Here is a 26173-nt window from a genome sequence, read left to right on the forward strand (position 1 = left end):
AAGAATGTCCAAACTCCTGTGTCAGGTCAGTGTCAGGTACAGTGATTCTCCTTACAGCAGAGATCTCAAACGCAAATGACCTGGGGGTCACTGAGCATCTAGTCTGGTCAGGAGGGCCACGGGCCAGTTGTGTGAGAAACAAACAAACCTGTTCAGACGGGGTTGGCGATATTAGCTTTTAATTATATCACAATATTCCATCATGTATAGCAATAACAATATTTTTTCAGAATTTCAAAATAAATGTATTTTGGTTTGATATGGAGTGATATATAGTTGTCACACATTTTTTTATAACACTAAATGAATCTATAAATATCAAAAATGTAAAGTTAATATTATGTGGTGGGCCACATGTTTGGCTTCATTTGTGCAGAGCAGTCAGTGAGCTGAGTTCCTCACTCTTTCTTGAAAAGGGGGTGAAACTGACTCTCTCCAAGAGTGACATCTAGTGGTCAAATGAGTCACTGCATCCCATTGACTGAACAGTATGAGTAAATGTGACTCTGGTCTGCTCAGTGTCAGTGGGATATTTGAGAATTGTGTGATTTAATTCTTGTTTTATGACTAAAATAGGAGTCAGAAAAGTGACTGACACTGGACTGCAGGGAATATCCGTTAGAAATGACCCTCTCATATGGTGGAACATTAAAACAGAAATGATGGACGAATCAGTTACTGTAGTATTAAAAATACTGATACTGAGTGTTTCCTTCATTAGCTCACTACCATGTGGCTATATTTGTCTTCTTTAATAATCTTCTGCTCCATTTGTCATTGTGGTTTTGATTTTATTTATTTGTTTAATTGACTATTATAGTGACTTTTATTTCTTGAAAAATTATAATAGCATGTTAATTCAAATATATATATATATATATATATACATATACATATATACCCCCAGTAGACAAAATAGTTTAATACATGTCACAGATGAACCAAACTTGTAATTACAAAATGAATGACGCTGGTTCTCTTTCAAACCTCCCTCGGTATCTCACTATGGGAAACGCCCTCTGCGTGACCGATCATGGAAGCTCCAATGACACCACGTCTGTCATATGACAGACCAATCAGCTCGAGATGCACGGGCCAGCTCGCCCCCCTTATAAGCGCCCTGCGCTCCGCACCCGCCATTCTCGCTTTCTTCCACCGTGAAGATCACCGAGCTCCTCAGGTCCTGTTTGAGATTATTCATTTAACTGCTCTTCCGACGCGCCGTCAAGGTAGTCACCGAGCGTGAATATTTCTATATTCAGGACTTTACACTGTTTTTTGTTTCTCGCTGCTTTCGTTGAGAAAGCCAGGCGTTTTTTGTACACTTCGTTAGCCGTCGAGGTCTGACGTGGTGTTTCTTTTCTTTACTGACCGTCAAGGTTAGGTATGACTACCGCATCCTCTAAGGGGGCAATGGCCAGCGGCAAGGTGAAAGACGTCGAGTCCCGCCCTTGTCCAGCCGCTTGCGGTTTCGCAATTTCGGGGAGAGACCCACATCCTCTCTGTATTGCTTGTATGGGAGTCCAACATGCTCAAGCATCACTCGCGGACTCCGAGTGCTGCCAGCACTGCAGCGCCTTGCCAGCTAGAATTCTGGAGCGGCGCCTCAGAGTTTCAGCCGCTTCTAAGGCCGACCCCTGCCTCTCGGACAGTGTGGATAAGCCGAAGCCGGCTAAGGCTACAACCAGCGCAAGCTGGGACACCCTCATGGAGGAGGATTTCCCGCCGTTGTTCGAACAGCTCCTAGAGTCGGAGGACGAGTTCGAGGCAAAGTGTGTGGAGGAGGATGATAATCTGGATCTTCTCAATGACGAGAACGACGACGATGACGAAGACGCCATCCTCCCCTCAGCCCAGACTTCCCGCCCCGGCAGCTGCCTCAGCGGAGAAATCCAACCCTCCCCTGTTCCTCCGGAGGTCGACTTGCACGAGGTGTGTAAGCGGGCAGCATCCCGGCTGGGTATCGACTGGCCCGCGTCACCGGATGACAAGGGTGAGGAAAGGGATCTTTACGACGGTAAAATTCTGCCTTCCCGCCGTACACCGACGAGTCATGTCATGCCCGCCGTCCCAGCGTGCATGAGGGAGATGAAGCGGTTTTGGGATAAACCTTTCCGCCACAGGGTTCCCGTTAAGGGTTATTCTGGCCTGGAGGTCGTTAACAACGAGGAGTGGGGTCTTGGGGATCCCCCAGTAGTGGAGCAGGCGGTGGCTTCTCACCTCCACCCCGGCCGGCGCTCCGCGCTCTCCGCAGCTGGCCCCACCCTCCCGGGCAGAACGGAGCGCTTCGCTGCCTCCATGTACCAGAAGGTGTATAAATCAGCAGCCCAGTCAGTGAAAAACTTAAATGTTGTCACCCTGCTGATGGCCTACCAGGCTGAGCTTTTCCAGGAAATGGGTCTCCTCCTGGATAAGGGCTCTCCGAGTCCGAAGGTTTGGGAGGAAATATGTGTCGTCACGGATCTCACCCTCCGTGTTTCCAGAGGTGCGGTCCAGGGCTGCGGCCGCGTCATGGGGCTCGCAGTGGCAGGGGAGAGAGCGCTCTGGCTGAACCTTTCCAGCCTGCCTGACCAGGACAAACAGGTCATAATTGACGCTCCTTTCGACCCGTCCAGGGCTAAGGGCTTGTTTGGTGAGGCTGTCACGGCCATGCAACAAACCAGTGACCTTAGGAAGAAGCAGGGTGAAGCCTTCGACCTCTGCCTTCCACGTAAAGTCGCTCCTCGCCCCGCACCGCCACCACGTCACGGGTTTGCGGCTGCAGCGAGAGGACGCGGCAGCGGTTATAATGAGCCCAAGCCGCGAGCGTCTGAGCAGTCGTCGTCTCAACAGCGCGGAGCGCAGACCCAGAGACGCTGGCCCAGAAAATCATTCGCCGCTGTAGCCGCCGCTCCAGGCGCCGTGCCGAACCGCCCGTCCCACCCCCCGGACGGGAAGAAAAAGCGGTCGGCATAGGTGCTGTGGTTCGTGGGGACAGAAGCTCAGCAGTCAGCACTCACGGAGATCTCTGCTCTGAGCCCCCCCGGAACAGACCGGTTGTTTCCCTCTCCTCCCAAGAGAAGGAGGATGGACATGTTGGACCAATGTTCCGGTCAGCGCTGTGTGACGGCCCCGTTTGGTCATTCCGTTCACAGACCGAAGCAAGCACTCGTTCCCCCAGTGCAGAGTTTGTATCCCCCCCCTCAAGTTCAGAGGGTAGAGGGAAAACGTGCTATGTTCACACCAAGCACTTCACATGGTTTTTTAATAAACACGCTGTTGCATCCAGGCTTATTCACAAAGCCGAGGGCGAAGCAAAAACAAAACAAAACAAAAAACCAAGAGGTGCAGGACAGTCTGTCGCCACCAGAGGGCGCAACTGGTCCGTTAAGCTTCAGGCCCCCTGGTCCTCTCGCTGTCAGAGCGGAGGTTTGGCGCGCATGCGCAGTCAACCCCTGGGTGTTTACAACCGTTGTCAGGGGTTACAGGCTGCAGTTTGCGATGAAGCCGCCTCGCTTCAACGGGGTGCTGACGACAGAAGCTTCTGGGGAAGCCGCGGAGGCTTTAGAGAGCGAAATATCTTCTCTATTAAGCCGAGGGGCGGTTCGCATTGTACCGGAGGGGGAGAGAAATCAGGGTTTTTACTCCCGTTATTTTCTCATCCCAAAGAAAGGCGGTTCGCTACGTCCGATCCTGGATCTGCGTTGCCTCAATCTACACCTCCGAAAATACAAGTTCAAAATGCTCACACACAATGTTCTGTTCCGATCCATCAGACCAGGCGATTGGTTCACTTCTGTGGATCTGCAGGACGCTTATTTTCATATAAGCATATATCCAGCACACAGGAAATATCTCAGGTTTGCTTTCAAGGGAGCAGCCTACGAGTACCAGACCCTGCCTTTCGGGCTGTCATTAGCTCCGAGGGTCTTCAGCAAATGTGTGGAAGCAGCTCTGAACCCGGTGCGAGCATCGGGCCTCAGAGTGTTTGCTTATCTGGACGATTTTCTCCTTTGCGCTCCCAGCAGGGAGGAGGCGGGGAGGGACACGCAGAGACTGATAGTCAGGCTGAGCAGCCTAGGCTTCAGTATAAACCAAACAAAGAGTGTTTTGTCTCCCACTCAGAATATCGAGTATTTGGGTCTCGAAATAAACTCTGTTTCATTTCGGGTATTTCTGTCTCAGGTTCGGGCGGAAAATTTTCGCCGTCACTTGGCTCTCTTTCAGCGGGGAAATTCAGTGTCATTACGAGACTGTCTTCGGCTGTCAGGGCTGATGGCATCATCAATTTCTGTCGTCCCTCAGGGACTGCTGAAAATGAGGGATTTTCAGCGCTGGGTAACCTCGCTGCGCCTGGACGCACGACGTCATCTCAGACGTATGGTGAGGGTTTCCCCGGAATGCTGCCTAGCTCTCCGTTACTGGAGAGACCCGGGGATATTCACTTCCGGCGTCCCACTGGGAGCCGTAGTGATGAGGAAAACAGTTACGACAGATGCCTCGTTAACGGGGTGGGGAGCGGTTTTCGAGGGGAGGTCAGTGAACGGGACCTGGCCCCCGACGCTTCTCCAGGCACATATAAACTACCTGGAGCTGTTGGCTGTTTTCCTGGCACTCAAACATTTTCTGCCTCTCCTGGGAAGGTGTCATGTGTTGGTCAGAGCGGACAACACAACAGCCGTAGCCTACATAAACAGACAGGGAGGCACGCGCTCTGTGAAGTTACACAGGCTGGCTCAGAGTCTGATATTATGGGGCAGCGAACACCTGTTGTCGTTACGCGCGGCGCACGTGCCGGGTGTACTGAACAGCGGAGCGGATTTACTCTCCAGAGGGAATCCCCTGTATGGCGAGTGGAGACTGAACCCCGAGGTGCTCCACCAGGTATGGGAGAGGTTCGGCCGAGCGTCCGTAGATCTCTTCGCATCGCACGAAAACGCACAGTGTCCCCTGTTTTTCTCGTTAAGAGACCGGGACGCACCGCTGGGTGCGGACGCACTGGCGCACCCGTGGCCAAACGTGCTGCTGTATGCGTTTCCTCCGCTCGGCCTCATCACTCCGATTCTGATCAGAGTGAGGGAACAGAAGTTATCACTAATCCTGATAGCTCCTTACTGGCCCAGCAGACCGTGGATGGCGGAGCTGATGCAGCTCGTCCACAGCCAGCCATGGCCGTTGCCGTTACGCGCGGACTTGGTGTCACAAGCGCGCGGGCAGATTTTTCATCCACACCCCGAACGGCTGGCTCTCTGGGCTTGGCACGCGAGAGGGTGAATTTACAGGAGTCTGGTCTCCCATCTAGGGTGATTGAGACTATTCAATGCGCAAGGGCGCCATCCACGCGATCATTATATGATAATAAATGGCGCGTGTTTGAACGGTGGTGTGAGGCTAAGCAGATTATTCCGTTTCAGTGCTCGGTCCCAGAGGTGTTATGCTTCCTGCAGGACTTAATGGACGGTGATAAAGCTTTTTCCACCATTAAGGTTTATTTGGCCGCTGTTTCAGCTTGTCATGTGGGGTTTGGAGGTGCACCTGTCGGGCAGCACCCTCTAATTAAGAGGTTCATGCGGGGTGCGCGCCGCCTGCGGCCCGTGCGTAAACCTCTGGTCCCGTCATGGGATTTACCCATGGTTCTGGAGGCGCTCTCAGGGTTGCCCTTCGAGCCGTTAGAGTTTGCTGATTTAAAGGTACTCTCCCTTAAAACTATCCTGCTTCTGGCTTTGACATCAGCTAGCAGGATCGGTGAGTTACATGCTTTGTCTGTGCACGACTCATGTATGCAGTTCTCCGCAGATTATGGGAAAGTGATACTACGTCCTAACCCGGCATTTGTGCCTAAGGTTAGTGATTCTGCCTACAGCTGTTCCACACTTGAGCTGCTCGCTTTTCACCCACCGCCGTTTGCAGGAGAGGATGAAAAACGGCTCAATGCTCTGTGTCCTGTGAGAGCTTTACGCATCTACGTGGACAGGACCAAAGGGTTCAGAAAGAGCAACCAGCTTTTCGTGTCCTGGGCTCCTTCTCACAGGGGGAGGGCCCCGACGCGCCAGCGCCTGTCACACTGGGTGGTGCAGGCTATAATCCTGGCTCACGAGAGTCGTGGGCTGCAGCCCCCGGATGGGCTTCGGGCCCACTCCACCAGGGGCATAGCCACCTCATGGGCCCTTTTCAGGGGCGTATCAGTGAGGGATATTTGTGCCGCTGCCAGTTGGGCATCCCCACACACGTTCATTCGGTTTTACAGGCTGGATGTGACCAAGACTTCTCTGGCTCATTCAGTCCTGAGTGTGGGTTCAGGTTGATTGCGTGCTAGCCCATGGGGAGGGTTTAGGGTGTCGACCCACTGCGGGTCGCGGCTTTGAGGGCTTCGGAGCATGCAAATCCGGGAGTGGGCTATATCTCCCATAGTGAGATACCGAGGGAGGTTTGAAAGAGAACTTTAGGTTACTCACGTAACCCCGGTTCTCTGATAACCGAGTGAGGTATCTCACACACACTGCCCTACTTGCATAGGTGGGGTGGAAGAAATACGCTTGAGAATGGCGGGTGCGGAGCGCAGGGCGCTTATAAGGGGGGCGAGCTGGCCCGTGCATCTCGAGCTGATTGGTCTGTCATATGACAGACGTGGTGTCATTGGAGCTTCCATGATCGGTCACGCAGAGGGCGTTTCCCATAGTGAGATACCTCACTCGGTTATCAGAGAACCGGGGTTACGTGAGTAACCTAAAGATTTCAATCAGCTTCGGAATAACAGGATGTGAAGTGTATGAAGTGTGTAACTGTGATTCAAATGAACAAACCTGCCTTCCTTTTGGTTATATCTTCTATTTTATTGTGGAGCAACATTAGTATAGACAAAACAATAAATAAAAACTATAAATTCCTATAGAAATGAGTCAAGTTTGTGTCACTTAGGTAAATCCAAGCTAAGGGATTTCAAACACTTGAGTCACAAAATCAGTCACACTGGTTCAACAACTCCTGCTGTGAGGTAAATTAACACATTTTCAAAGTCACACAAACTTCAGTTTCCAGTCAGAAAAGGAAGTAAATCCTGAAGGCATTATGTAGTATCATATCTAAATAGTTATTTTTTTTCGTAAGTGAAAACAACTTTTCTAGTGTTTTTCTTGTCATGTTTCTAGTGAGAGTGAGCGTCCGTGTGCTGCTACACACTGTGCTGACGATGTGTCAGTAAACTAACCCTTTAAAGTGACATGCTATAGTTACTATAGTATATAGTTACTTACAGTCATATTAACAGCTGCACTAATATTGATGTTTTACAGTTGATTGGCTCAGATTCAGCAGGGACACACCCTCACCCTCCTGGTCTCTCAGATGATGAATGATCATCATATATCAAGAGAGAATTCAAGTGAAGTTTTAAACTGTAGTTTGTAACTTTTTAAGGATAACTAGGCTAACTCCACCCAATGCTAGATTTTGTAAAATACTAATGGCGTGTTTCCACCGGCTCTACTCACCTTGGCACGGCACGGTTAAGTTACGTTCCCACTAGGATAGTACCTGGTACCAGGTACTTTTTTTAGTACCTGCTCTGGTGAGGTTCCACGTGTATATTTTCCAAATATGGTCAGCTGTAACCACGCTAATGCAGAAAGTTGAAAATATACAGTATATACATTTTATTTCATCCTTAGTTCAGGAAATGATGGTCAATTAGCCACTGTTCTGTTTACAGTTGAGTCTGTTGAGTCGTCCTGTGACATTCACCTTCTGTACATAAGAAGCGATTTGTTAGTGATGTGTATTACGGCAAGACAGATGCAACTCTTAAATATTGAGTTATCTTCATGTACCACGTTTGAAAGTCTCACATTTACAATTAAACAAAATGAATTCATTATTTTTTCTCTCTGTTAATACAGTACATCAAATGTGCGTATTGTGTGCCTGCATGGTGATACCCAAACATTCCCTAGTTTGGGCCTGAGAAATTGTGACAAACCCATGTTGACCTTTTGTGTGCTGTTTATCTTGGGGTTGCACCCTAGGATTGTTTTGGTCTTGCATGTACGTGATATTTGTCTGTTTTTGTCGGTCTCTCTTTTTCAACTTCAGTGCCTGTAGACCACTGATGGGCCCACTATTCTATTATATCCATTATGGAATCCATATGAGGAAACACATATGATTTATATTATTACTTATAATATTTTTCTGTAAAACATTTTATTTTGGCTTTCAGCATATAACATTGACCCATTATCATCATGTACTCATTTATTTTGAAAGAAATGATATACAACTTTAAAGAGCAATAAAAATATGCACATAAAAACAGACACATGCGACACTATAAAAGCAAGATGGCTGCAAACAAGTTGTTTGACCTGTTTCAGAAGTGAATTCTACTGCTCAAGAACCCAATGATTTAGCAGTTTAATGGGTTATATCCTTCTTGTTCCTGCGCTGCTGCTGTATACACACAAACACTCCGTCAGTCACGTTTGATAGGGTTGCATGACAGAGCCGGTTTTCAGATAATGTTACATCATCTCTGTTCATAATGACTAAACAGAGGCAGAATATTACAATTAACAACAGCAACAAAAAATCACCAAAGGGTACGCAATGCAGCTTTAAATATTCACATAATTAATGGTAACAAATGCACCTCTCCATGTGAGGTCTCCTGATATAAATATAAATATAAAAGGCTCATTCTGTGGTAATGAAAAACAACTCAACTAACTCTTACCATCAGGTGATTGTACACTTATGAACATATTTACTATAATTCATTATTATAATAATCTTCAATTAGTGCCAAATGTAAAATGTATAAATGTGTAGGTTGCTATTTTATGTACTGAAATCTTCTCTGTTGGTTAACATGTTCACACAACTCATTAAGACAGGAGTAGTAGATAGTTATAAATTATATAAGACTTATTATCAACATACTGTTATCAGACAACTCTAATTATAACAATAACTTATATTTATAAAGAGCCTTTCAACTCTGCAGTTAACATCAGCTCTACTAATGTAATCTAATCTAATCTAATCTAAAATCTAATCTGCTTTCCCCAAAGTGTGAAGTGCAGGGATGCTGGTGTTTTATGTCAGAAAGCAGCATCATTTTAGGATTCATGTCACGCTTGTCTTTCTCTAGTAAACTGCTCATAGTAAGCCAGTGATTCTGCATCTACATGGCAAGTGTACATCTGTGAATGTTCATTAACACCAGGTGAAAGTCATTCTTTCATTTCTCAGGCAAAATAAAAATAATAACAACAATAATACTAGTATGTTGTGCATCATTTCTCAGATACATGGGAAAACATTGCTCATGTAAAAATGATCAGAGAAAAACAGTGATATAGTGTTGTATTGTGAAGTGATTATCGTAAACTCTGCCAACAAAACATTCCTCTGCTTCCTGCCCTTTTATTGAATGCTAGCGTTGTTTCAGTTGTCGGAATGGATTAATTCCTCTCCCGTGAACAAACATCTCAGTGCAGAGATGGAGATAAGCAGCTACCCCTTCACGGGCCCCACAGAGGGTGAACCATTCGCACTTTTTTTTTTTTCCTAATCCCAAACGCTGGCTGCCTTCAGTGTGTGACAAAAATGTGTTACTTTGACTTGGTTTTCTGTTTGACGGCAGGTGAAGCTGCAGGTTTGGAGGCGGGAGCAGCAGAGGGTCGCACTGAATGATACAGACTGAGGCACCTGCAAAACAAAGAAGGCGTCACTACAGAAAGTATGTTCTTTGAATAAATAAAAAAAGGAAGTATAGTACATAGTGCTGTCAAATGATTTCAATATTTAATCGCGATTAATCGCATTAATGTCATAGTTAACTCGCAATTAATCGCACTTTTTTATCTATTAGAATTGTCCCATGATTTCTTTTTGTCCCATTATTTGTTGTCATTTGAATGCTCTTATCAACAGAGAAAAGTGGATTGCTTGCTTTTTATTGAGACAATATCTCTGTCACCCAAAATCATATATCAAAGTGAACTTACATGTTTTGGATTTTCCTCACAAACCCTCTGACTGTTCTGACTATCCTCCTTATTCGCACCTGTCACAAAAATGAATAATGATTTTGGTGAATTCAAAGCATCTCTGCTGCATCTCAACATCGTTTTTTCATTGAAGAAAAAAGAAAACACGTCATCATCGACTTGTCCTCTCTCTGGAAGAGAGTATGCATGCAGTTTGTAATGTTGGTAAAAAGAGACTTTATTTGGAGGTTTGCAGTGTGCACCAGCTCACCTGCTGCTTTTTGTATAGCAGAGGAAGAGAGAAGACAGCAATCACAGCTGTAAAACAGTGGAGAAGAAGTCTGGTTAATTAGTTGAATTAAGAGAGACCGGTACCCTGTGTGCAAAAGACATCATGGTCGCAATGGTCGCAAGTTCGACTCCACCCCTGACTCAATTCCGTTGTAAGTCGCTTTGGATAAAAGTGTCTGCTAAATGACATGTAATAATGTAAAAGAGAGAGCTTCCCAAAGTCACCATCAGTAAAGAATATTCATAAATAATTATCAGTCCAATACTGGATAAAAATCCTATTTATCTCATGCTTCAGCAGCACAGACTTACACAGATTTCTTCTTAATGGGAGCTTGAAATGGCTGTGGTGGTTAATGCAACAGCACAAAGTTGTTGTTAAAGATGTAAAAATAGTCGGATTGATATTGGTATGAATAGATACTCAAGGTTGTGGTATAGGACATGAAAAAGTGATTACACGCCATGCCTATTTTTCATTTTCAACCACCACCTGAACTGTCCCTTTAGAATGTAATAACAAAATGAGTCAACAACATTTTAATTAGACATATTCTGATATAAATTATATAATATAATATATATATATAATATATATGTGTGCTTTTCAACAGAGAAGCACACATGTTTTAAAGAATTCTGTACAATTGTCCAGTCTAAGACCAACCTTCAATACTCAGTGGCCCCAAAAGTGGCCCCACCACTCACTTATACATTACTTTGGTAAGATACTGTATACTGTAAAAGGTGTACTATTACAGCACTTCAAGGCTGTGGATGTGGATGTTAAAAGTTGGGATGGAATCATTTTAACTCACCGATTATGATCAGGGTCAGTCCATTGATCAGGACACCGATGTAGGACAACAGATACAGGAGCACAACAAACTGAGAGGAGGAGCAGACAAAGAATGTGACATGTTCTCATGTGACACTGACGGAAAGGTCAAATCATTATGTTATCATCGTGCTCAGACCTTAATAGAGTCAAATATGTTGTCGATGAAAACCAGGCGTTTGAACTCTGTTACAGCAAACGCTATGAGGAGCACCACCTCCTCCACCAGCATCACCGTGTCCGTGTCTGTCAGAGTGCTGTCATAATCCAGACACGACCTGAGAACACACACAGTTACAAAAAAAGCTGTTTTGGTGATTGTTGTTATTCTGTCTCTATCTTGTCTTCCTGAACAGAAACATTGCTGAATGCTTTATGCTCCTCATGACGGTCTCTGGGAGCTGGAACTAATCCTAGCTGACACTGGGCGAAAAGGGGAGTACACCCTGGACAGGTGACCAGTCCATCACAGGGAAATCACACAGAGACAAACAACCATTCACTCTCACATTCACAAGCAATCAAGCAATACTATCAGACCTGACTGAGGGGGCTTTTGTGTGTATACAGCAGCAGTGCAGACGTGGGTAAGGACAAGAAGCATTTACCCTATTAAAGCAGAAGAATTGACCATGGTCACTTCCTGACATTTAATAAACTTGCCCGACTTTTTCCAGTAAACTGGCCGCCAAAGATACAGAGATGTTCTTCTGTAGCTGGTGTCTTAGACCTTTTAGCAACACATTATAGAACTGAGTGGATGCTGTAACACTGTCCCCTCACAAGCTAAAAAATGTAAACAACTTTTTCACTGCAAGTCATTTAAACTTTTTTAAATACCAGAAGTGTTACTCGCTAATATTACCAAAGTCCAGTCCTTGAGCTGGCTTATATTTATGCAAAAGTTGCATTAAGTCAATTCACTTCTGAAACTTGTCTTGAAGTGCGCAAATTATGCAGGTCCCACATGGTTTCAGTAACATGGGCCACCAAGGAAAATTTACAGACAAACCCCCTTGGGACCCAAAATGAACCCTTATGGGGCCCACATGGACATGCTGGCTGGGGATCTTGACATAAAACAAATCATTATTGTGTGAAGTCATTACATCACCCCACGGGTGGAAGTATTATTTTTGGTGGCTCTGTCTGTGTCTGTCTGTCTGTGTGTGTGTGCTTCCGCACTTGCTTGCAATATGAGCAACAGAGGCTTGTGGGAATTTTTGATAGACACACCTGTTGCCCAAGAATTTTGACCCTGACATGGATTCGAACATACAACCTTCTGATGTGGAGAGAGACGCTCTACACACTCTAACACACTCACTGGAATGGATGGACCCCAGGGTTCCAGCGCAGCAGCTCCAGCAGCTTATAGTAGAGACGAAGGGGGAAGGTGACACACATGAGACCCAGGAAGACGTGGGAGAGCACGGTGATGACACTGAGCTGGAACAGACTTGCCAGACCAATCACCAGTCCTGTGAACACCACACCTGTCCACCACATACTCCTCCAGTACACCAGATCCACAACTGTGAAACAAGGTGACCGAGGGTTAGTCCAGCTAGTCTACCTCATGTGTCCCCGGGCAAAACACTTGATCCCAAGTTGCTCATTGTAACTGTGCCAGCAGCATGGGAATGTGAAAGTTGTGTGATAGAATTAGCGATGCACACAGCTGTGTGAGTGAATGGGTGAATGGGTGAATGGGTGAACTGTGAAGCAGCTTTGAGTGGTCATCAAGACTACAAAAGTACAAAACGGATACTTTCATTTTGAGTTAGGTGAAAAGTAATAAGTAAGTAAGTAATCATATTTAGGATTTTAGACAATATCATCTGCCAACACTGTGATAAGTAAATGACTGAGGGGTGAAGGAGATGAGGCAGTGACAGTAAAGATGCCTCAAAGTAAGAAAAGTGCAGTGAGACACTTTCAGTCATTGATATGATATTATTGAGAGCTATGCCAAGTCTATATCAGCATACAAGGAAGGCTCAGGCTCAGGGTCAGTACATTTTAATTCAAAGTACATTTTTAAAAAGTCATTTGTGTGTAAGAATGAGCCAAAACAATATCAAATGTAAACATGAATGAATAAAAAACGACAGTAGGAATATAAACAGTAGGATGTCCATGAGCTCATGAACAATGAATCAAACAAACAAAACAAAACAACACATGATGCCATCTTGGAATCTTTATATTCATATTAACTCACCAGAAAAGACCCTAAAACCAGTCCCAATGATCTCATTGTTTTTAATTAAGAATTGATAACTTTACAATGAGTCACAGGGTATCACATCTCATATACTAAATCATCTGGGGAGCCTCCTGACTCCAGTGTGAATGTCAGGATAATTATCTTATTAAAGCAAACACTCAAGAAGCTTAGAAATGTACACATGTACTGACAGACACACAATAACAACAGCTTCCAACAGACAGTTTACAGTATATCACGTACATGTACATAAACACTGAGAGACAGAAACAAGGCCAGCATTAACATAACCTGCCTGTGACTTTAAACTGACAGTTCAGGTTTATTGAAGTGTGGATGTAGGAAGTACTGACACATAGTCACAAAATAACTGTCTAGTGTGATATAAAATCGTCAATTTTCTCTATGAACTTTGGTACTGGAAAGTAAGTGTGTACAAACGTCCATTAAAGTTGGTTTAACAGTGAGATAAATGAATGTTCCTCAGACTCAGGAGTAGGTTTTATTGAGTGAGCCTAAAACCTGGTCTGTCCCTTAAAATAAAAGACATGTGTCAATGTCCTTCTACAATTGAACCTTTAAGAACAAAACAAACAATAAGAGTGATTATGAAACTAGGTCTGATTTAGCTGACTCTGCCTGAGTGTCCATCAAGTAACTGACATGTCCACACCTGCCCAAGAGAGGGGCAAAACTAAATCCAGTGGACCCACTGACCAGTACCCTCACTGTTCTGAATCACTTCACTTCTTCTATGAAAGTTAGGAATAAATAATCTGCTTACGTTTGGAGGCCATTTCAGCAGCAATCCTCCTCGCTCTTCTCTCTTTCTTGTGCTTCCACCGTTGGCTTGCTCTCCAGGCTTTTTTTGGCCACCCAAGCCCAGTCAGCAATATAAGGCCTGGCTGGCCTAATTTTATCCTGTATTGGATACCCCCATTTGGATTCACACACACACACACACACACACACACACACACATGCACACATGAGGAACCTGAGCCATCAGCATTTACATGTCCCTCAGCTTTCAGAGACTCTTGTGGTTCCTCAGCCAGTTTGTAGAAGACTTCACATGCAGCATGTTAGCGGGGAACAGAGTTTATTTATTACAATTATGCATTGGTCAAAACTGAAGTCACAATTCTCACACAGTCAGCAAAACACAGGTCTGTGTGAATTGAACATTGAATCATTTTCATTACTTTATAAAATCCCTGTATTTTCCAAACACCTTTTCCAACAGTTATCAAAAACACATTCAGAACTTAATAATATACAATTTCATGTAATTTTGCATAACCATATTGAAATATATAAAAGGATATTTAAGATCAAATAAAAGGAATTACAAACATGACCAATCTCAGCTGAGAGCTTCAGCAGATTTCCTCTTTTTAGTTACAGAACAGACAAAATGTTTGGAAACATGGATGATGGTAAGTTCATCAATCATCATACAACATACATCATACAGGGTTTTTTTCTGTATTTTTCTTGTGATTATTTTGTGTTATATCCATCCATTTTTCTACTGCTTTATCCTCCACAGGAGGGTCGCGGGGGTGCTGTGCCAAGTTCAGCTGACATAGGGTGATAGGCGGAGTACACCCTGGACAACCAATCAACCATTCACTGTCTCATACAGTTAATTTAGAGTGTCCAATTTACCTAATCTGCATATTGCATGATTTTGGAATGTGGGAGAAAGCTGGAGAACCTGGAGAAAACCCATGCACACACAGGGAGAACATGCAAATTCCATGCAGAAAGGCCCTTGTTCCAACCGGGGCTCAAACCCAGGTCTTCTTGCTGCAAAGGCAAGAATGCTAACCACTACACCAACCGTGTGGCCCTATTTGGTGTTATAGTGTGCAGGAAATTGCAATTTTTGACATGGTTATATAGAAATATATAACCAGAAAAGCTGGCAGAAATTGTAATTAACTGTAATTTGTGTATTTACTGTAAAATATTATTGCAGCTGTGGGATTTCATGAATTTCTTGTAAATTATTGAGGATATAAAGTATATAAAAGCAATTTGCTCAACTTCTGAGTCATTCTTTTTACATTTACATCTGTGTGTCAATCAACAGGTATTCGTGAAAAGCATATTTAAAACTATAAACAGTGGTGAAAAGATTTGTTGGAAATGTGGATCACATGTGAGGTTTTGTGCAGGTGCAACCACATTTGCAGGGTTCAACAAACAGTAAATACAAAAAACAGATCCTGTTACTCATAATTCCGTTCAAATGTAATAAGTTGCAAAAAGTTTGAGTTTTTTTTTGCAATTTTGCAAATAGGAATTTATTTACTATTTATTTAGACATCATCAGTGGGTAGCATTTGATTACTGCTCAGCAGTAATCAAAATGTGGCAAAATATGGGTCAGAAGTGCGACTGAATATTAGGGTCATACTGAAGAAAAAATATTCAAGATTTGGAGAAGGAAGATATTACAAGAAACTTTAGCAAAATTACGACAACAATAATAATCACCTCTATTATAGCTAACAACATAATCGTTAGTATTCAAAAATGAAAGTGCCAACATAACTACTTCACCAGGGCAGCTAATAGTGGTCATTTGACTGAACAAAAAAAATAGAACTGATGCCATGTGTGGATTAGTGATCAGGGAGTTACAGCATTATCACACTGTATCACTTGATTATTTTTTATGTATTTATTATCATTATTATTATTATTATAATATGTACTATGATTAAGTAGCAGTTTGTATCTTTATGTTTATTTATGAATTGCTCTAAATGGCAAGACCCAATAACAAAAACGAGGTACAGGATGAAAATGAAGCACAGTGATTGGATGAGTTTTCCTTTTGAGCATGTGACTCTCCTCTCAGGATCATAAAGACAGTGGAAGCACAAGAAGTTAAACAGATCAAGAAGACAAAGACATGGGTATGTGTGTGTCTTCCTTTTATTTCTTGTTATTTGTTTTAATAAGTTGAATGCAGAGGTGGAAAGAGTACTGAAATATTCTACTCTAAGTGCCACTATTTTGATCAAATTTTACTTACAAGTAAAAGTACTGGTTTAAAAATGTACTCAAGTTAAAGTAAAACCGTTTAAAATTTACTCAGAGTAAAAGTTCTTGGTTACTTTTTTTGTTAGCAAAGTTTGGCAAAAAGGACAAGGGGATACAAATCTCACATGAATTGTTTTTAATTATTGATTTAATTATAATCAAACCTTCACAAATTTAAGTGCTGACAAAATAAAATACACATGTATCACTCAAAATGGGTCAAGGTCACAAATGTCACTCACTCAGGGACCTTGATTAGCACCAATTCACCTGCCCTCATCATTCACTGCCAAAGTTTCCTGTGAGGGATTTTTATTTATTTTTTTTAATTCAGGCCAACATTTTTTTATGGTGATTTAAAATCTCAAAGTACAGTACTTCCAAAAAAAACATAAAGTAAAATTACAAACCTACTGAATTACAGTAATACATTACTTTCCACCTCTGGTTGTATGATTTTATAATTCTATGTGTCTTAGTGGCAGCTAGCAGGAACACAAATACATACAAAATAAAACAATGAGACAAAAATAAAGATAATGAATGCAATTCTGAATTATTCATTCAAGATTCAAAGTGTTTATTGTCATATGCACAGTAAAGAAACACGTTTCCCTGTACAATGAAATTCTTACTTTGCTGTCCACTCAAAAATACCAGCAAAAAGTAGTAAAGAGTAGTAAAGAAATAGTAGAAATAGTAGAAATACTATTACAAAAAATAGTATATACATATAAAGAAAAATAATAAATATTAACAAAAGATATGTGTGTGTATATATATATATATATATATATATATGTATATATACATATACAATGTTACAATTCCTGTTACAGTTGTCATCAGTCAAGTGAAAATTATTATATTTTATGATGAAATACAAATACACACAGTGTACTAGCGGGTAACATTGTTGCCTCACAGTAATAAGGTCACTGTTTCGACCTGAGGGCCTTTCTGTGTGGAGTTTGCACCCCCAACCTCGATAAAATGTGTCTTTCTGCTTCTCATATAGGGGTCGCACTTCCTGATAAAAACCCTCCCATTATCCAGGCTTGGGACCAGCACTAGCTGTGGTCTTGTGTGAAAAATCAATCAAGCTTAAAAAAAAAACAGTTTGTTATTTATGTGCTGTTCCCAGGTGAGTAAGGTAAGTGTTGATAATGCCATTGTTACACAGTGGAATAAGAACTCAATCAATGTCAGTGAACATTAATCTCTTCCAGCAGTAGCTGCAGAAATGTCAGTGGTGAGGATAATAAGCCTTGAATTCCTGTATTGGTACAATACATGCACCACTACCACTGTTCAGTGTAGAAAAGCAAAATATAAATTTAAAGTGGTCTGTGTCCAAAATAAAACACTGTCAGTGACACACTATTTCTAAATGGCAGTCCTGTTATCTCTGCCAATGGCGGCCTGTAATCCCATCTGCTCAAAGGATGAGATTAGCGGAGATGTGGGAGGGGCAGTGCTGCGGATAGGAGGACAGTGAAAGAGGGTGAGCTCAAACATGTCAGTGGGGATGCAAGTCGGGCAGGGATTGGTGCACACAAATAGCCAGCCAATCAGAGAACAGGCAGGGAAAATAACTAGATGAGAGGAGAGCTGGTGAAAAAGGAGAGCGCTAGGAAAAAGTGAGGGAGAAGGTAAAATCACAGCAGCACAGAGGCAAGACTAACACACAGCAGAGGAAGGATGAGTACAGACGGGACGGTCGGATGATCAGTGAGGTTTCAAGAGAAGGGAGGAAGAGAGAGACCAGGAAGAAGATGAGCAGTGAGAGGGGGTGAGCAGCCAGCAGCACAGGGAACATCCATCAGCTCAGGCAGCCATGCTCTGAGTCCCGGAGCATCAAGGCTACGCAGACACTGCACAGGCCTAGAATCAGGTTCAGCATCAGGCCACAGACGCAGGGGAAGGGACAAGAGAAGATTCCCCACACACCAGCCTCACTTCAGAGCCATGAGGACCGCCAGGAAAGGCAGCGTGGAGATGCCTGCATTTGTACGCCAGTTGGTGAAAGAGACAGAGAAGAGGGTCAGCTCCTTGTTCAAGGGGAGTCGTGGAGGAGCAACAGATGGAGAGCAGCCAGGAGAAGAGGAGAGGGAGGAGATGATGCCCAGCCCCTACCTGGACCGGCCTGTCCTAGATAAACTGGCAGAGGAAGGCTCTGCCCGCTGGGGCCTCACCTATGCTCTGGGGAGCATGCAAGGCTGGAGGGCCAACATGGAGGACTTCCACAACTGTGTGCCACAGCTGGGAGGAGAGCTCACCGACTGGAGCTTCTTTGCTGTGTTTGATGGTCATGCAGGCAGCACAGTGGCAGAGCACTGTTCCCAGCACCTTCTGAGTCACATCCTGGGCACAGGTGAACGATCTGAACGATTAATAACTTTGGAGTGTTGTTGGAGTCTTTTATATGATATAATAATAACATAATAATGATGATTAGATATCAAAGATAGAAACTTTATTTTAAAAAATGGCATCAGATATCAAAATCCTGAATGTTCTGCTCACTAAACTATTACATTTATATCTTGCTGTGATGTGTTTTAGTGGTGTGTTTGTGACAGAATGACCTATATATTTTGAAAGTGAAAGCCTAGAACAATACACGCACAAAACACACAGTCCATAAATCGTTATTCATTTATTTGCTCATCATGCCAATGATTGATAGTACATTTGACCTCTGCATTTAACCCATCCTTTCCACGGGAACAAAAAGTTTCCCTTGCCATTCAGGTAAAAGCTAGTTGGGTATAACCCATAATTCTCTTCCCTGATTGGGAATCAAACCCAGGCCACAGCGCAGAGAGCAACAGATCCAAATCATTAGACCACCAGGCCATAAAATCTTTAAAGAGGATCTTCACTGGGTCAAAACGTTATTGTCAATTAAGTTTCTTGTGGCAGGGAGTAAGTGTGTGAGCTCTACCTGCTTCTCTGCATATGTCATCAGTCATCTTCCAATTGGAAGGTCCGGGCTCAACACTCGACATTTAACCCCACATAGTTCCTGGTGGCACTTCCAACAGTGTGTTGTGTAGAAAATAAGGCTCCATGTACTCAGCAGTGGACCACTACTATTGTGGCATCTTATCTTACATCCTGCAACTCTGTCCTGCCTGCCAAGTTTTCCCTAAATATGTAATCAAATAAAAAAAAACAATTGTTAAACAACAAATTTAACAATAAAAAAAAGTTACAGGTTATGATGAAAGAAAACATGCTGTATATACGGTGGATGCATTGTATTAATGTTTATGTGAATGGGTGAATGGGACCTGTTTTTGTATGCAGGTGGAATAGAAGCAGAGGATGACCCTGAAAAGGTGAGAGGTGCCATCATTGAAGGCTTCCTGCAAACAGACAAGCAACTTCACTCTGTGGCACGCCGAGAAGGCTGGGAGAGAGGAGGCACCACAGTGGTGTCCACTCTAATCTCACCATATTACATCTACTTCGCCAACTGCGGTGACTCAAGGGCCATGCTGTGTCGGTCCGGCCAGGTTTGCTTCTCCACTGAGGACCACAAACCCTACAGCCCGCTGGAGAAAGAACGTATTGAGAGCGCAGGAGGATCAGTGACGTTCCAACGCATCAATGGTTCCTTGGCAGTCTCTCGTGCTCTGGGGGACTTCAACTACAAGGGAGCAGAGAACCGAACACCCAGCCAGCAGATGGTGTCTCCAGAGCCAGAGGTGTGTGTGGTGGCACGCTCACCAGCAGATGAGTTCCTGGTGCTGGCCTGTGATGGGGTGTGGGACACCATCAGCAACGAGGAGCTGTGTGCCTTCATCCATAACCGTCTGTGTGTCTGCACTGACCTGAGGGACGTTTGCACTCAAGTCATCGACCTCTGTCTCTACAAGGTCAGAACGTGCTTCATCACCAAGCAAAGGCTATGCTCAGATTACCGGTCGCATTGTTCAGATCCAATTCAAAGCCGATTCATTACAGATCAAATTTGGCAGTTCACATTCTTAACCACAAGTGTCTTGCATCTGAATGTGACAGCCCTCTCACATTCAAAATATACATACATGAAACATCAACATCATCATTTTTGTATTGAAGCAGGAGTTATAACCTAAGATAGTGAACCTCCATTAGGAAAAATCTGAAATTTGTTGTGCGATTTATTATTAGAGGATGACACTGTCTTCCATTGTTGTTTGATTTTGCTGCACTCCTGTGGTGTAGGTCAATGACGTCAATGCACAGCTAATGCATACTGCCAGTGCTCTTTGAAAACACAACACAGGCAAAAAGCTGCACTAAAAATAAAAGTTTACAATTGGTGTAATATTTAAAAATTTCTCAACCATTTTCTTATTTTTTGCATCACTTCTGATATGACCGCTCTCACTCATGTCACAGGGCCACATATCAGATAAATAGCTGGTCTAGTACTGAAGTGACACAGATGGAGCGTTTGTGTTTATACAGCAGCAACACAGGGGTGGGCGGGGACAAGACGTTTTTGAGCAGTAAAATTCACTTCTGTGTTTATGTTTTTAAGTTGAAGTTTTATTAATTAATAAATTAAAGTAAGTGTGTCAAATGTGCACACTTATTGTGTGAACTGTTGGGTTTCATTCCATAATGTTTTTAGGTCTCAACCCTAAGTGCCTTGAGATAAGGCAATTTATCATTTTGAATTGTGCGAACATTAAATTTAATTGATTCATACTGAATAATATCTGGTTCAGTCTCATTTACACTGGGGTTGTAAGACAATCTCAAAATAACCCAGCAGAGGTGTCAGGACAGGTTACATGGGATTATTCTAGAGAACTCAATTTAGCGACTGAGACAATCATACAGTGAAAGGTTGATGCTCAAGAACAGCAAATGACATTTCAGACCAGTGAGGGAGAATAGTTTTTACTGTGGAGTAACTAATCTGGAGGGCATTTTGTAAATGAAGCTCAACCATTGCATTAAAAATGCTCTATTATATTGTTTTCATCAATTTAATTTAATTCAAAATGAACTTCCATCATTCCTTCCCCATCCTTGATTTAAAACCAGGCTCCACTGAACACTGAACCAATGAATAACATGAATGAATAATATCTCTAATACGTTTCTGCTTCTCTCCACAGGGAAGCTTGGACAACATCAGTATCATCCTGCTGTGCTTCCCTGGAGCCCCCCAGCTGTCAGCGGAGGCATTACACCAGGAAGCTGAACTGGAGGACCTGCTGGAGTCCAAAGTGGCAGGTGTGTGTGTGTATGTGTGTGGGGGGCAAGACACTTAACCCCAAGTTGCTTCTCACAGCTGATATAAATGGGTGTGACAGAGAAAGCGCTGCATTTAGATGCTGTATTAATGTGTGTGAGTGTAAGTGGATGAATGAGTGTAAGCAAAAACTGTAGTGTCATTAAGACTAGAAAAGCGCTTTATAAATACAGACCATTTACCGTCTACCAACCAATAAGTGCTATTTAATCATATTTATTTATATTTATAAATGTAATCTGCATGCAAACCTTGAAAAGTCCTTTTTTTAAAAGCCTGTTGTTTTTTTCTGACAGAAATTTATGATGAGTTGTGTGCTCGAGGAGAGGAACCTGACCTGCTGTCTGTCCTCACAGTCCTCGCTTCCACTGTCATCCCAGGATTACCACCAGGTGGAGGCATACAGAGCAAGTAAGAGACACCACAAAACATCTTTCAGTGTGCTGTGTGTGTGTGCTTGTGTGTGTGTAAAATGACACAATGGAACTTCTGTGTGTTACAGACGGAACTGCATTATTTCCGCTTACTATCAACAAAGAGAGACACACAAGCCCACATCACCAAATGTGAGTACAAAGTAATTATACTTATTATAATTATTCATTATTACTAATGAATAGGAATGCACAATATTATCAACATGTGTTATTGGATATCTTCAAGCACACCAAGATCCGCCAATATGACTAATGACTAAACAGTAGGATGAATATGTTGCCACCTCTTTGACTTCTATGTGTGTGCCCTTCTCAACTATTTCTTTTTTATGTTTATTTATTTTGCTCAATGAAGAAAATGAATATCTACATCTGCTGCAACATGAGTGCGAAAAATTTAATAAGAGGAAACTGAATTCTACACAGAACACCTACATGTAACATTAACATTCAGCTGGAACTTTTCAAGATCAGAAGTGATTCATGGTTAATAATCAAATGAATGTTAATGTAATCAAAAACAAAAGATAAATGCATTAATAAAACAAACTAGTTACATTAAGTTACTCACCTTGCATTGAGTCAAGTTCCCCAGTTGTCTGAACAGGTAAATGAAAGTCAATTAAGGTCTAAAAATTGCCTTGTATAAATAGACACAATGTACTGTATTATATAATTAAGAAAATATAGTTCTGTGAATGTGGTGATCAATAATGCACAGTTTACAAGGAAGGAGGGAAGTGCTGCATGGCTCCAGCTGATCCCAGGTGTGAAGGAAGTTAAAAATACATAAAACCCAGTGGTCCTGCTATAGATGTTGATACTGCAAAAAAAACAGACCAATGCATTTCAACATACTAACAAATCAAGCTCCATGAATCTTCAATATTCATCACTGTTCATAGAAGAAACACACAATTAAAAGTGGTTGTGAATTAACATAAGGTATATCTGCTTCATTATGATTATTGCATGTAGATAAACAGTAGCCAAACCCTACAGGACAACAACAGTTCTGATGCCAGTTAAAGCCTCAGTCAGCATGCATTGTAGAGTCATTAGACCCTGGAATGACTACCCATTAAACACATTCCCTTGGTCAAAACTAAAAAAAAATTCAAAACGACAAATGAAAAGATTGTGAAGAACAAGTTTCCGTGTGAATAGGTTCCTGTTTTTAGGTGCCTGTGTAGCATAGCAATTATTTTATGGAAGGGGCCTGTAGGTGTAGTCTGAACTAACCTGTGATTGGTCCAATCCTTCTGTGATGATAATGAGTTATGAGTTATAATGCTGTAAACAGAACCTGAAGCAGGGGCAGACATGTCTGTCTCTCTCTCTCTAGCTCAGATTTCATGATTTACATTGTGCTGAAAGGTTATATTTTTAGGGACGCCACGTAAACACTATTTCGTGTCTGATACGTTAGCAAGCTCATAACGTAACCCGTATCCCCGGTTGGGGCTACTACTGTTAGTCAAAGTTAGCAAATTCATACCCTTGTATGAATCTTGTGGCAGGAGTATTCAACAATGACCCTGAACCAGAAGCACTACAACATGCTACACAAAATAAAATAAAATGCACCAAGCATACCTATGGATGTATAAGATAACCCATTTTGGTGGATAGCAGGGTGGATAGGCATCTGGTGCCTTTCCTTCTGTTAAAAGCATGGAAAAAAGCATCCTGCTAACTGTTCCTTTTAAATGCAAATGTGAATGTAAATGTTGTGTAAATTCACTATCATTATTTTCTCCCTGTGTATTCAGGGTCTGGGAGAATCCTGAGAAACTCTGGCGGAGTTAGCCTCCAGTGATCCATGAAGAGACTGTAATTAAAGTCCATGTTCAAACAGTTTTCTTCTTTATGTGCAATTTGATGAAACAGGGAGGAGGTGAACAGCAGTCATGTTTGTTTACGTCATGCTTACAATTAGCATTTAGCCATCAAAAATACAATGCAAAAATACATCTAAAGTCTGATACACAAACATATATATTTATATAAGGACCTTTTGTAAAACGTTCTCAGCGACACTGACCCAGCAACAAACCTCTGCCTCATATTCAGTGAACAGACACTACAGATGTTTAAGTCAAATAAAGGCCTGTTAAACTGAATAATCAACTGTGAAATTGACAATAGGATAAGAAGTGTGAGTTCATGTAGTGATGTATTTTAAATATGATGTTTTCATGAATAGATATAATTAAGTGATGATTCAAAGATAGTTTGCCTGCCTTTCATATCCTGGAAGGAAAATTGTGAAACACTGTCAGTGCTAACCAACAGCTAAGCATGTGCTAACGTGCAATATCCATTTGTTACAAGAGGAGATGCTAACGGCTAATGGGAGAGCACAATTTGCAAAACAAAATATTGTTTTTTGTTCTTTATGTCTGGAAGTGACAGGCATTTTTTTTTCTTCTTCTGTAAATGAAGTGACTCAATCATGGAAAAAATACATCATATTTTTTCTAAACATGTAGAATAAAATCCAATTTGCTAGGGTGTTGTTTGGAAATGTATTTTTTTTGTTGCAAATAAAAGTTACCTCTACAGTTTTATTGTGTAGAAATTTAATAAAGTATCCAAACAAGGTAAGATCTATATTTCCTATAAAAGTTTATTCAACCCAAATATGCTCTAAATGTTAGTGCAATTCTTTCTATAAGTGATACTATATTTCTCAATGTATTCTCCATTGTGGGTGAAATTTATTTTTTTCTGGATGTTATAACTGTGCTGCCTTATTCTTCTTTAACAGTTGGTAAAACAAACTATTATGTTCCAGTATCATACTGTTTCTGTGTACAGACTTTACATGTTAAAAGTCATGATTGTTTTCAACGTAAATAAATACTATTTGACTGACTGCCTGCTGTGGGTTTTTTTTATAACGGTAAAAAAAGAAAGAAAATATCTATTTTCAAAATTGCTTTACTATTAGAAGCAGAAAGGACATTATTTTACACTGAACTAGAGAACATTTTATAATAACATATTATAACAGTTTCCGTATATGCAAAATTATTTTCCAAACTCTCATCATCCAAAGGAGTGATGAAAATATGCAAAACAAATGATTGGTGATGATGCAGGATGGATTGAATGTTTTTTTTTCATAGTAAAGGATCTCCTCCAGGTAGATGAGGAGAACCTGAATGTTGCTCTGTTAATGTGATCTTGCATCTGTCTCTGTGCTCCACTTATTCACATGAGTGCGTCTTCTACAGGCCACACATGATTAGATGTGCTCCAGTGAAAGCTCTGGATGTCAGCGCTCAGTCGTGATTACGCTGAATTTCAATGACATGCGCTGATGAAACAAGGGCGATGCGTGAGCGATCCACAAATTAAAAAGTATTTTCCTCTCTGCTCCTCTAGAGGCCTTAAGGGGCTCTGTTAAATCACCCTTCCAATGTTTTACATAATCATCTATAAGAGGAGGCTGTAGGTAAAGTCTGTATGTTTCCTTACTGCTACCTCACATACAACCATGAAACACAGGCCTCTTAAATCAGCAGTCTTCTGTGAGTGCTCCTCCACTGCTTCTCCCTTCTGATTGAGGCACTCACTTCAGGACATCAGACCCCTCTTCACAGTGATGCTGGATTTGTTTTGTCGCTGTCGGTATGCTGCTCAGGATTCCTGCTCGAGCTTAAGCCCTGCTTTTGACTTCCAAAACAGGAACTTTTTCCCCTTCCTGACACAACCCTTCTTTTTATAGGGGCTTGGGACCAATAGTAGGAGTGCACTGGATGTGTGTGTGTTTCAACAAGAAGTAAAGTTTAGTATGAGAACAGACTGCTTCCATGGGATATTTACACCAGTCACAATCAGCTGACTCTTGTGGGGGTAGACAGTCTTGCTCCACCCTGTACCATTTTTCTCTGGTACGCCAAGGGAAGGGTGCCAAAAGATGAAATGGTAGGGGCTGTCATTTTGGTACTATTCCTAATGGAAACAGAAAAAAAATACATACCATTCTATACCGCACCATTCAGTGAAAACAAGGCATTAGAGTGTCCAAATAACAATTAGAATTAGCCCAATTCCTTTCCTCTTGACCATGGGTTCCCCCCATGTGTAATG

At 42.3% G+C, this 26173-nt stretch overlaps 3 protein-coding genes across 3 annotated transcripts; 2 read left to right on the forward strand and 1 right to left on the reverse strand.

Moving 5' to 3' along the window:
• The first annotated feature begins 3480 nt into the window (after positions 1–3480).
• LOC131458661 (uncharacterized) lies at positions 3481–6528 on the forward strand. Its single transcript, XM_058627861.1, has 2 exons — positions 3481–4066; positions 4165–6528. The coding sequence occupies exons 1-2, from the start codon at positions 3481–3483 to the stop codon at positions 6282–6284; spliced, it is 2706 nt and encodes a 901-aa protein (XP_058483844.1). The 3' UTR covers positions 6285–6528.
• Positions 6529–8211: 1683 nt separating this feature from the next.
• Positions 8212–14216, reverse strand: rtn2b (reticulon 2b). The gene is made up of 7 exons (XM_058627574.1): positions 14109–14216; positions 12422–12629; positions 11234–11372; positions 11075–11144; positions 10237–10283; positions 9984–10042; positions 8212–9684 (listed from the first exon to the last, which is right to left on the reverse strand). Exons 1-7 carry the CDS (start codon positions 14119–14121, stop codon positions 9588–9590), a joined length of 633 nt encoding a protein of 210 aa, XP_058483557.1. The 5' UTR covers positions 14122–14216; the 3' UTR covers positions 8212–9587.
• Positions 14217–17975: 3759 nt separating this feature from the next.
• Positions 17976–24953, forward strand: ppm1nb (protein phosphatase, Mg2+/Mn2+ dependent, 1Nb (putative)). The gene is made up of 6 exons (XM_058627420.1): positions 17976–18755; positions 19694–20265; positions 21502–21619; positions 21935–22049; positions 22141–22204; positions 23848–24953. The coding sequence occupies exons 1-6, from the start codon at positions 18350–18352 to the stop codon at positions 23863–23865; spliced, it is 1293 nt and encodes a 430-aa protein (XP_058483403.1). The 5' UTR covers positions 17976–18349; the 3' UTR covers positions 23866–24953.
• The last annotated feature ends 1220 nt before the right edge of the window (positions 24954–26173 follow it).

Source organism: Solea solea, chromosome 4 (genome assembly GCF_958295425.1).
Source record: "Solea solea chromosome 4, fSolSol10.1, whole genome shotgun sequence".
Lineage (NCBI taxonomy): Eukaryota > Metazoa > Chordata > Actinopteri > Pleuronectiformes > Soleidae > Solea > Solea solea.